Source organism: Pipra filicauda, unplaced genomic scaffold (assembly GCF_003945595.2).
Source record: "Pipra filicauda isolate LSUMZ 115617 unplaced genomic scaffold, ASM394559v2 scaffold66_size7647185_pilon, whole genome shotgun sequence".
NCBI classification, from domain to species: domain Eukaryota; kingdom Metazoa; phylum Chordata; class Aves; order Passeriformes; family Pipridae; genus Pipra; species Pipra filicauda.
This window is the reverse complement of record NW_024104831.1, coordinates 7,552,364-7,564,893: the sequence shown is the minus strand read 5'-3', so window position 1 is coordinate 7,564,893 and position 12,530 is coordinate 7,552,364. Positions and strand designations below refer to the sequence as shown.

Here is a 12,530-nt window from a genome sequence, read left to right as displayed (position 1 = left end):
ATCTGGATAAATACTCATCAAAAAGAATATGGTTACAGAGGGGGAAAATGGCCTTATTACATTTTTAAATACACAGGATAAAGTGTTTTAATAATATGTATTAAAGTAAAATATTTGTAATTAGGAAATTCATTATTTCAAGTGCAACTTAACATGAAGCTGTGGAGTTTTACCTTCTTTTGGCCCTTTGAAAGGAAATCTCAGCTACACTTCTTAACACATATTGATGAATATTCACATATATATATCATAGCTTACACAAACTTCCTGGAGAAATGTCATGTTTATTTCTATTGACACAGCTCTTATTGCATTTGCTTTCACCACTAACCACAAAGTTTGGTTTTCAAGTGCAGTATTTTCATTGTAAAATCGCAACGCATCTTCCTTCCAGCATACTGAAAGCCATGGATTTGTGATGAATCAATAAATCATCCTGAATGATGGACATCTGCTCTCCTTGTTTATCTGACTAACAAATGGCTGAGCTCTTTGTTCTGCACAAGTGAAATTGCTTTGTTAAATTTTCTAAAGGCAATATTCTATCTTGTTGAACAGTAATAACATACACTCCTTTATCTGAAAATACTTGTATCCATCTGTACTAATAAGAGATATCACACTTCCTCAATATCTTGTTCTTCCCTGTATGCTTCTGGAGATTTTCTGAAAAACTGCTTTGTTGCTCTTTAACACAATCTGATAGAGGAGCTGAGGTTATAGTGTAGGAGAACAGAACCTAGCAGTCAATCCAGAGATTCACAAAAATGACAGTGAAATAATTTCTATGAACATCGTAATAAAACCCCACAAACTTCAGTCTTAGTGGGCCTTGTTCGAAGTTGTGTCACACAGCGAGTAAACCCTGCATCGCAAACCTTGAATGGCCAAAAGCCCCTTTACTGCATTGTTAGCCAGACCTCAATTCTGATACATACTCTAAGAATTATCCCTTTCTATGTGGCTGACACTCCAATCAGATATTACAGTTACAGCAATGATGGTAATTTCTTACCTACAGAAGTAACCACGACTGTGAAGTGAGTTTCATCTCGTTTTCCAGTCATGTTGTTGAAAGCACGGCACATGTAATCTATTGTCTTCTGGGTCACTTTATCAGATACAACTTCCAGATGGGGTCCATATTTGATTACGTGAGTGGTATTGTCATCCCTTCGAATCCATGAATAAGTATTTGGTGGATTTGAATCTGCTGAACAGTCAAACAGTATAACTTCTCCCATGTCAACTGTAAACACTGCCCCTATATTCAGACCTTTATCTGACTTAACTCTAAGACCATAAGGTCCATCTGCATTGAAAAAAAGAAAAGGAAAACACAGTGAGAAAATGAAAATCAAAGTATATAATTAAACTTTAAACAGGAGCATATCTCTAAACTTAAAATTTTTAAGTTAGACTAGCCTTACCTAGAATCCTTTCTAAAGGCTAGTCTAGCTTTTAGTTCAATAACTGGATCTGTACTAGGTTTAGGTCAAACTACATCCACTCGATATTGGTTTATTTGCTGTTTAAGGAAAAGGCACAGGTCTATGCATTGATCAGTATGATAAAAAGAATGAAAACTGAAATCAGTTGGAAAAGCTATGAAGTAAAGGAGTATATCTTCTTGAGGGGCATATGTGATTTCTACTTCAATGCCAAATTTACTGGCATAAGTAATTTCTCTGTAAATGTAAAAGTGAATAAATTAGCCTTGGAGTATATAAACATTAATTGTAATATTTAGCAGCATAATAATTATTTAGGGAGCTATTCTACAGGTATAATATAAAGTGGAGTGGGTCTTAGATAACTTCAGAAAAAAGTTTTCCAGAAATGACTTCTAGAATAAACTTTAACCTCCCCCCACTTTAGTAGGTTTATACTGTTCCAACAATTATGATTTTTTTTCAAGAGTAAGTCCTTGTGCTGAAAGAAGACTGTGTTTCTGAATATAATTAGAAAAGACATATATTGTCCAATAGTCATGTGTTCATTACTCAAAAAATTGAGCAGCTAGATATTTCTAGGATAATCTTCATAGGAAAATGAGAAGGGAAACAATATATTTAAATATTATAGGAATATTTCCCATGTTATTTTTATTAGATCATTTCAGATCATGGGGCTTTTATATCTTTATATGTTAAAATGATTTTCAAGTTTTGAAAGTATAGAAATTAATGTAGAGAATATAATACTCAAAATGTGCCTTATTAAATAATTTTTTTCAGTTAAAAAACCCAAACTAATAATTTTATTGTTGCTAATTCCCTAAGGACTTATGTGAATGATCAAAAATGCACAGACTTAATATTGACAGAGCCAAAAGAAGAAAACACCAAGAATATCTTTTTGGTAGGATCCCTGAAGTTCAGTAAAGCTGCTGACAAGTGCCTCACACAGAATGGCATAGCAAAAAATGAGGACAGTACTGTGTCCATTGTAGACAATGCAATCAAGTAATATTTACACCTTCCTATGGTTGTCTGAAGAATTAAGGTATGTAGCTGGGTTTGAATGTGAAATTCCTTGCTGCATGAAGCTGCACACTGGTACATTTCAGACTCTACTTCTCACCAGGAAATGCAGGCCGATGTTAGAGCTTCCTCTAACGTACACTTCTATTTACCATCTGTCTTTTTTTATGACTCATTTATTCTTTAAGAACACACAGGCCACCTGCAGCACAAAACAGGCCATTTTTTGGTATGTCTTTGTTTTTTCTGTTTGTGAAGACTTAGACAAGAGAATGTCTACCATACGTGACTTCAGTTTAGTCCACTTTTAACCAAATGTCCACATTTCACAACATATACTTGTCAAGTTTTTTATTTTCTGTATTTATTTCCTAGTGGCAAGCTTTTTGCAGCCTCATTTTAAGGAATGGCCAACATCATGCAAAATATTTACTTGGGAAATAAAATACAGACTCACTTTAGCATGAATTAGTGCTGCTCCCACCTAGATTTCAGGGGCCACTTTGAAGAATAAAGGCATTTTTTTAAACTCTAGATGCTGGGCTACTTCTTCTCTGCAATTCCTGAGTCACTTGCTTTATTGTCTCCAAGGGCCACTGTAATGAATCCTGTAATGAACACTTCTCTGAAGCACAGACCTATCCCAGAACAACAGCCTCTTTCAGGGGCTTGCCTCTTAGAGGTGTTTACTTCCCCCCTTTTTCAGATGGGAAAGGATAAGGGATGTACTGATCTTTTTCATAAATGAAAGTAAAGACTTTCACACACTATTTATAGGTAGGAACATACTTTTTTACTTTTCAGAGCAATTTGTTGCTTCTTCCTATCCAATTTTCCTTTCTTAGAAGAATTAGCTTTTACTTTCACTGAAAATATAACCTTTGATATGTGTAAAAAGAGACTAATGGTAAGAATAGCTGACTGGTGGGTGATTTGCCACATTTGCAAAAGAATCGGAACTGAGTTCTGATACTGTTTTATCATTATTGTAACAGTGCAGCATAGAAAGGTAACACTGACAACATGACTACACTTTTTTATGAAAGCTGCAAATTGAAAGAAACCATTATAAAAACATTGATGCACACTGGCTGGGGAAGTATGTTTGAAAAAAAATAGAGAGAGGTTTCCTTAAGAAACAGTCAAATCTTGGCAAAATCTGAAAAGTGGCATTCCTTGCTGAAGTCAACACAAGGATTGGGTAACCCTTCTGCTTCACCTGGCTCAGTTTTTTGCCTCACCGAGATCCCTAAACACGAGGTAGCTGACAGCTGACACAGCTTCAAGGATGATCCTGAAAAGCAGGTAATTAACCATTTCTGCTCTAATAGTAAATATATTCCAGCTTTGGGAAGTCCTAAGGAAGAAAATCCCACTTAGCTTGTTAAGTTCAACTCCGTGAATACAGTACAACAGTTTCTGCTGCAGCCTCTAGGACAACAGCTTTTTTCAGTCTTGAAATAATTAGTTTCTGGGTCAGACTACTACAGTAGCCATGTTCAGGGGTGCATTATCATCATAGCTAATGGAGAAGCAGAATAATACTAATAAGAAATGAAGAAAAAACCTAATTTGATACTTAGTAAAAAACCACAGTGACAGCCTTCATGGGTCCCTCAGCTCTATGTCTCCTTTCCAGTATTGTTTTCAACATGCCTTTTGTCTCAGTAAAAACAGTTAACTAAATGACTTGTAAAATAATAAATCATCCTTTCTGAGTAACAATTTACTGCTCTATGGGAATATTTCCAATTGCTCCTATCACCATGAGACTGTTACAGTTTCCAAGCAGATGGCAGGTATTTACCGTGAGTGACCTTTTCTTTATCACCTCCAGTAACTCCCCCGCAGCAATGACATATGGCACAGAGAGAGATCCCAGGGCCTGTTCTGGATTGTTATTGACAACTGGGAGCTGGGAGACAAACTACCTCTGCAGGCAGAGGTTGAACCAAATTAAGTGACTTCATATAGCTCAGGAAATAAGACCTCAATCCCCATCACTGACTCGGATACAGACAGCAGCAAATGTATTGCAGTCTTTCAGCATTGCATTGTTTTAACATTTTTTTTCAAATCTTACATTACGCACAAAGCAAACCCTCAGTTCTGATGAATTACAAAGGACATTCTGAAAATGCAAATACTTATAATGCTATTTACACATATGGAGAAAAACTGAATCTCAAAGTTTTTGACATACTCATCTTTTGAGCTGCATATCCAAACCACTCAAACAGCAAAATGTTCCAGAAACGTGGACATTGAAGTAACTTTGACATTTTAAAATTCTGATAAATAGGTCAAAAATAGGTTTCCAGTTTAGAGCTTGGGAAGATTTTTCAAATTTGCTGTGATATAGTTGAGAGAGGAAGAAGGAAGGAAGCAGTACTAGGGCTGAGACTGAAGGTCAGTGCAAGTGTCCCAGACACCCATCAGTGTGATCAGTGCTCTGGAGCTGATCCTGTGTGCAACAGGTCAGAAATGCAAATGCCGTGCAGGATGTGCCACAAACAAAAAGAGCAGTCTGAACACTAGCAAGAGTGGCAGATATTTTTCTAGCTTGACCTGATTTTATTGCATTGAAAGAAGGCTGTTGGGCTGGATACAGCGACCCCAAGTTTTGTGTAAGTATTCTTTGAAAAAAGAGGTGTATAAGGCCCACTCACAGCTCATTAAAATGAAAAAAGCAATAGAGGCACTGCATTCATAAACCTTCATCTCTCACACTTAGCACTTTAAACACTTAAGTGAGCTGAGATTCTGACTGTACAAAAGCAGGCATTTAAAAATGTGCTACCTTGAGGAAGAAATGTTGGGGTTTTTTTAAATTATGGTAATGATAAATTAAAACTCCCATCGGTGCTGGAGCTATTTCCTTGTAGAGTGTTTTAGCATGATTCCTCTGTCTAATGAGACAGAAGCTCAATTCACATCTGCCCTGTTTAGGACTCTTTGCAGCAGCTTCTTCATCTTCATGTCTGCATTGCTGTCAATTTTATAAGGTCTGCATTAGTGATCAGCTCATATCTAACAATGTCCTTGTTAATCTTTGCTAATTTAGGCAATCTTTTTCTGTACTCTTGGTGCAGTGTAGAGATCCCGGACGCACGCTTTAGGTGCAAGTCACGCCCTTATCTAATTCTTCCAAGTTATAATTCAAAAGAAATAAGTAGAAGAATAAAAGAGGTGAAAGGAGGAGAAGGAAAATATGACAGTAAGAGGTGTAGGTTCTGAATTTGTTGGTAGTGCAATCATAACAAGTCTAGGGCATATACTGCCTACCAGCTGCCAGATGACAGAGTTTGGTAAAAGCAAGAGTGAGCACTAACACTTGGCTGGACAGGAATCCTGTTCCAGACCTTGCACTGTGCCATCCACTCTGCCATTTGTTAAACTGGTTATATCTGAACAGGATTGGTGGCAAAGCAGGTCCTGACCTGTCTGATTTCAGCTCTCCACTGAGAATGACAGTTCAGCCCCTGAGGACATGAGTAGAGGTCACGTGTAGCATGTGCTACTTGCAAATCTTGGAGGCACTGGGAAAAATGAGTGCCCATTCTAAGATTTATACTACAAATTGTTGAATACTGATTAAATTCATTCATGAACTCAATCTATGTTCACAGTTAGTTTCTCAGGTGCCTCCATTTCCAGTCAAAATATATGGCTACCTTATGGTTTATTCTTCTGGCAACACTGGTCTTTATGCAACTCTTCTTTCTCCCTCCTGTTTCCTGTTTGATGTGGAAAGCAAACACTCTGTTCAGCTCTAGTTTTGCTAAGCCTGACTGAGTTCTCTGGATCTCTTCCCCATTTCTTTTTTTTCTGTTTCTTTCCAGTTTGAGATCAGTGCTCTAGGAGCTGCAGAGACTGCACACAGCATTCTACATGGGGTCTGACTTTCTATGTGCCATTAGTATTCTACTGTTTTCTTGTTGGAAATCCTTTGCCCATCACCCTAGAATTACATATGTCTTTCTCATGCATGAATCACACTGCTAGTTCACAAAAATCTTGTGATAGCTCAATCATCCAGGCTCACTGTCTTGATTATTTCCCAGTAGATCTCAATCTCACCAGCAGAAGTTCATGTTTTTTATTCCCTAAAAGGCCATGCCCATTTATTTTTTACTAGCAAATTTCATACCAGTTCTACTACTATGTTTTAGTTATTCAGTCCTCCTATTTAATGTCACAGATTAACTTCATTGAGATATTCCCAATCTTTATGCTGGTGCCATTACTGGAAGTATTAAACAGGACTGGACTCCAAATGATCTTGAAGAAACCCACTAACACCAGTCCTTCAGCCTGGTACTTTCTGTACTTAGCTTTTTGACACTGTTTGGCACCTCCATTTTTAACAATATTTACATGTGTAACCATCTGATTATTTTTTTTCCTTTAAGTCCCATCATCTCCAGATCTCAAGATGTCTATGGAATTCTTATTTGAATTCTGCAGTTGAGACTGATCTTCACAACCACATAACACTGAGTAACTTGATTATCCTGTCGTCAGTTAGAGCTATTACAAACAAGCTCATTTGGAATGCAAACTCACATATAATGTTGACTCAACTGTTTTCTGCCCGTTTCCATAGTTAGAGGCACTCTTTCCAGCCAGATCATTCATACTAAGGTAGTAATGAATATTTCATATACTCACAATATATGGTTGGTGCAATTATCTCACTTTCCATTGCACTGACAGGGTTAGATACTAGACAGCTGTAATTCCCAATGTCTTCTTTTACAACAGGAACAATTAGAAGTGTAGCATTGTTTGATGAAAAGGTATAATTAGGGCCAGCATGGAGACGCTTCCCATTTTTCATCCACTGGTAAGTTACCCTTGTACCTTTACCCAGAATACATTTTAGGGTAATATTTCCTACATATTCCACTACTCCTGAAGATGGTTCAGTATGTACAGTTGGCTTTGTGACTGGAACTGTAAAATAAAGAGATAGGAGTTGTTAAAGTGACAAGCCACTATATCACAGGCTTCATTGTCAAGATGATTCAAATAGCAGTCATCATTCTCACTGGAAATTACTCATACTTCAAATTTTATCTATTAAATGTGGTTAAAGGTTAAAAAAGAAAGCCATACTCTCAGCTGGTGACTGCAAGAATTGTTACAGTACTTGAATAAAACCAGACTGTTTAGATTACTGGTAATAAGATAAAGGCTGCAGTGAGGTATACCACAGCCTCCAGCTCTTGCCTCACATACAAATCACTGAGGCCATAGAAATGAAAAGAGCACAAAGCATGACACTGCCCATGATGTATGACTTCTCAGTATGACTGCCCACAGCTTTGCCCACACTGGGCACCACTGGGTGATCCAGTCGTGAGGATGGCTGCAAATTGGGATGGATTTGTCAGTTAAATGGCAGCTACAACTCTGTCACCTCAAGATGTCATTCATCTCATTCTTCCAAGCCCAACAGTTACAGGGCTCTCTCTGTGTAATCCATAAATTACAGTAGCCTCTTGTCATTCTCTTAGATAATTCTACCTCTTCAGTTTTTTACTTATGATACAGAAACATCAGTCAATATATTAATTTTGTTTAAAGATGACATATTTTATCATTCCCTCCAGTAGCAGTACAAAACAACATAACTTGTTAGAACTTATTAATGTATGGTTGCATTAAACGATACACTATTGTAACTGGATACCAAGAACCAGTACTTCAAAACTTTTGCAATTCTATTTTCAAAATGAAGATACCATCTCTTACTAACTTACCATCAACAGCTACTTGAATCTTTTGACTTGCAGCTATTGTCCCATTTCCACGGACATTGACTTTTACAATATAATTGCCCTCATCGCTGATATGCAATGGATTGATCATCAAAGATGCATTTGGTGGTACAAGGGTAAACTTGTGCTGGTATTCCAAGTCTGGAACTACTGTTTGATTTACAGAGCCAAGCAAGTATTTTGGATTACTTTGAGGCCTCTCAAAAAGCCAAATTATCTGGATTTCAGAAGCTGTAGCATTGAAATTGTAGTCAACAGTAAGATGAAGTGGTTGTCCCTCAATACCATAGATGGTATGAGATGGTACTGTCAACTTTAAGGCAGAACAAATACCTGCATAAAAATGAAAGAACAAACAAATAAACAAACCCAAACCACAACTGGAAAACCTGGAAAACTTGAATGAGAAATTCTCATCACGAAAAAACTCTCAATGTTAAAACTTACACTTTGTACGGTTATAACTCAGATAATCAAGTAAGAAAGAGGCAAACGCTCATTGACCTTGGTGAAGTTGGGTCTAGCTGCAGCTTCAAAATATAAAGAAAACCAAAGGAAGGACCTTTTACTGTTGAAAGTTTGAGAAAAATGAGAAAATGTACATTTACATTAATGTATAAAATATTTTCCCTTTAAAATATTTCAAATTCCTAGGTCTCACACTCTCTAATAGTCTTGGATTGCACACTCAATTTTTAGGAATTTTTTCTAGGTTGGTTCAGCTACAGAGCAACTTCTTAGTTGCTTTGCCAGCTATATTGAGAAACTGACTGAAAATGTGACAAGTAGAACTTCCATGAATGTTTGATATAATTATATATAGTTATTATTGATGACAGCTCAGTATCTGCAAGACTAAACTCATGAAACATTACTAAGCCTGCAAAAGTCAAGTATTCCGATCTTAGGAAATTAGCAGAATTGATGTTGATATCCACAAAAGCAAATTTTTCAGCTACATGATTAATTCTGTTCTCCAAGAATTCTGTCTCTGTTATGGTGCAAAAAGGCCACTCCTTGGTTAATAATTGTCTTTCCCATGTATGTTTTTTTTAATCATTTTTCACTGTGCCAGCCTGAGACATATTTAGAGAACATTATTAAAGGTTTAGTCTCTGGACTGAGTGATTGATTTTCACATGAACTTTTCCACAGAACTCAAAAGAACAGCAATGATGTACGGCATAGACATTAATGAACTGACTTCACAACACCATTATAATCGATAAGATTTTATAGATGAAGAATTTAAGCCCAGAGAAAATGAACAGCAAAAATACCCACTTATTTTGGATGATCATTTTGAAATGTTAAGGACTGGATTTCCCAAAATACATATAAACATATTTTAGTATGTTCAAGATGCAATTCCTATTGACTCCAGGTTTAATTGCTCAGCTTTGAGTGCTCAGTAATGCTGAAAAGCACACTGCAAGTGCTAAGACATAACCCTAGGAAAAAAAAGGCAACCTCTCATAAGTAAGGACGTGTAAAAAAAGGGATTTAAGTAATCTGACACTGCATAAGAGCACACTGGAGACTGAGAATGCACTACCCAGGACAACATGCAATGCTTTCACCATGCACCATCTATTCTCTTTCTGCTACTGATCATCTTTCTTTGGACCAGATGATCCTTGAGGTCCCTTCCAACCTGGGATTCTGTGATTCTTGACAAATACCTGTAACCAAAAAGTAAATCCCCACCTGAAGCACACGGAGTACATTTCTACCTGGAAAGTGGTGTGAAGTAGGGGGAGGACAGAGGGAGCTACGTGTGAAAAATATGTGACTGTGCTATTAAAGACTGCTAAAAAATATGTGTGTAACATTTCTCAGAGGTTAATTCCCTGACAACCCTACTGCACAAACCAGATTTAAATTGCTGTTGTCCAGTTGAAAAAAACAGAAAAAGAGAGTAACTTCTCAGTAGAATCCTTCAGAAAATCTGTAATGTTGGAGATCTATTTTATATAACATATCAGATACATTTCAATTTTTATATCAACTGGAATGAAGTAAAAAACATCTCTCAAACAGAGAGCTGGGAGATCTGTAAATGACCAATTAAAAGATCTGTCCATATCCTTCCTCATTCTTTACACATGATGCTGCTCAATTTCTGGGTTTATTTAGCTATCAATAAGCGATTGTGCTGTTGGATAAGAAACCAGTAACAGCTGCAATGTAATCATAAAATATGTAAAACAAATAATATTTCTCACAGATCTGTTTGTGCAGAAAATTAGCAAAACCCCAAAAGGTCTTGCAAGCAGCAGGGCAAGTGGGACCACCAGTATGAAAGGTAACACCATACTAGAGCAAGAAGAAGAGAATTTTGGCTGGAAAGCTTACTTTCTCTGCAGTTAAAAACTGCGGGAATAGAAACTGCAAATTAACATCGCTCCACTTGATTCACAGGGAAAATTGGCTCCATGTAACAGCTTGGAAAGACATTTTGATGTGCAGTTAAGGAAATTCTTTTAGCCAAGACCATTGGTGGTGAGGGCAGAAACTCCATTTTTCCCCTGGTGTCCCTTCAGGAGTGGCTTGTTGCTCAATCTGACTCTGCTAGGATTATTTTGTGGACTGCCACCAGCACACAGAAACTTCTCCACGGCTGGCAGGGCAAGGGACAAGGCAGGCTGAGACTGGGGCAAGTTATTAGAAAATGGTGCTCTGTCGAAGGCAAGGGTTTTACAGGAGCACTGATGGAAGAATTCTGGTTTTTGCAGAGACCGTATCTTCTGCAGTCCGGAATATTCTTTATTGAAAGGGTTATCTTCTTCACCAAAAGTGTTTTCAGACATTGGAACGGGCTGCCCGGGGAAGAGGTGGACTGACCACTATCCTTGGGGGTACTTAGAAGACACGTAGACATTTTGATCAGGGACATGGTTTAGTGGTGAAATTGGCAGTGTTAGATGATCTTGAGGGTCTTTTCCAACCTAACCGGTTCTATGATTCTCTTGTATTAGACTAGTCTTGATTTTAAATTTAAACTGAAGACCGTTTTGACTAATCCTTGAATTAATGTTAATAGCAAAATCAAGCCAATGTGCCAAACTAAATTCATATTCATCAGGCACAAATTCCATATAATTATTCCTATCCCTACAGCCTTCCAAATATGATATATTTTTCCAAGACAATGTAATTTCAGAAACTAGTTTTTGTTTAATGACCATAAGGGCTGTACCAAAATGACCTCCACTCGGAGCTCAATGATCTGTGCTTTGCTTCCATCTCACTTTGCTATCACCAGTATTAGCAAGCACAACAGAATTGTTGACATAAAACAAGGGCTGCAGTTTTAGTTTAAATAAAAAACTATGACATAACTTTTGAGTTTATGGCATAAACTGAAACCTGCCTAGTGAGGTTTTAGCATTCTCTGAATTTAACACGCACATCTCCTTGTCAAAGTGAGTTTAGACTCTCAACTGCTTTTCACCAGTGTTCATTTAGCTCTTCAGCTCTCTAAACTCCCTGAACTCAGTGTAAAATGTCACTAGATCAGTGATAATAGTTTTTGCATTTTTTTCACTTTTTGCAAGTATGTTCATTTATGAAAAAAAATCCCAGATATAATGGACCAGGGAAGCTGTGATTTCTGTATCTCCATTTATATCAGGAAAAACTCGGGCATACTGTTCCCTGGGTTGGGATTTTTGCCCAAGAAAAAGTTGTACTGAGCTTTGTTACTGGACTTAATTTTAGCTTCTGAGGTCAATGTCTTCAGTGGGCTTTGCATCATGTCTCCAATGCACCTGGTTCTTGTCATGATATTAAGTATGAGTAGCACATTTCCCTTACTAGAAAATATATATATCTGAGTAAGGGTATAAGACGAGACTTCCTGGTGAACAAATGTACTGTAAAGCACTGTTTGCATGACAATATCTCTAGTAGGGTTTTAATGAAAAATGTCCAATAAAGTTGTAATGTAAAGAAAACATACATTTGCTGTGTTTTTTGTCAACCAAAGATTTTTCATTTTTAAAGAAGAGATTGAATAATCTTCATATAAATCTGCAATTGTTATGAAGCAAAAACTCTTGAAAAAGTATTTAGCTCAAAATCAAGGAAACTAGATGACTTTATATAAGGTTCACAAAGAAGATAAGAGAAAAATTCTTCTTATAGATGAAAGATTAGAGGATGCACTACACTTGTAATAGTATATATTTCCTCTGTTGACATTTACAAAACCAATTAAATATAGAAAAAGTTAATTACAGTAGTTTGTAGAAATAAGTTTCTC

The 12,530-nt window shown here is 36.9% G+C and overlaps 1 protein-coding gene across 11 annotated transcripts in view; it reads right to left on the bottom strand.

Annotated features, from left to right (window-relative positions):
• The window catches only part of HEPACAM2 (HEPACAM family member 2), a 28,259-nt gene that overhangs the window by 12,481 nt on the left and 3,248 nt on the right, over positions 1-12,530 (bottom strand). For 9 of the 11 annotated variants that reach the window (XR_005566232.1, XM_027749214.2, XM_027749212.2 and 6 more), the window contains 3 exons: positions 8,249-8,599; positions 7,155-7,439; positions 1,016-1,312 (listed from right to left, as the gene is read on the bottom strand). Coding sequence is in view for 10 of the 11 variants with exons in the window: in XM_027749214.2 (XP_027605015.2) it covers positions 1,016-1,312; positions 7,155-7,439; positions 8,249-8,599 (933 nt within the window). In the remaining variant the exon portion in view is untranslated. Of the gene's footprint in view, positions 1-1,015; positions 1,313-7,154; positions 7,440-8,248; positions 8,600-8,713; positions 8,797-10,621; positions 12,169-12,530 lie in introns of those variants that run through there. The other 2 variants (XM_039388621.1, XM_039388622.1) reach the window with 2 other exon arrangements.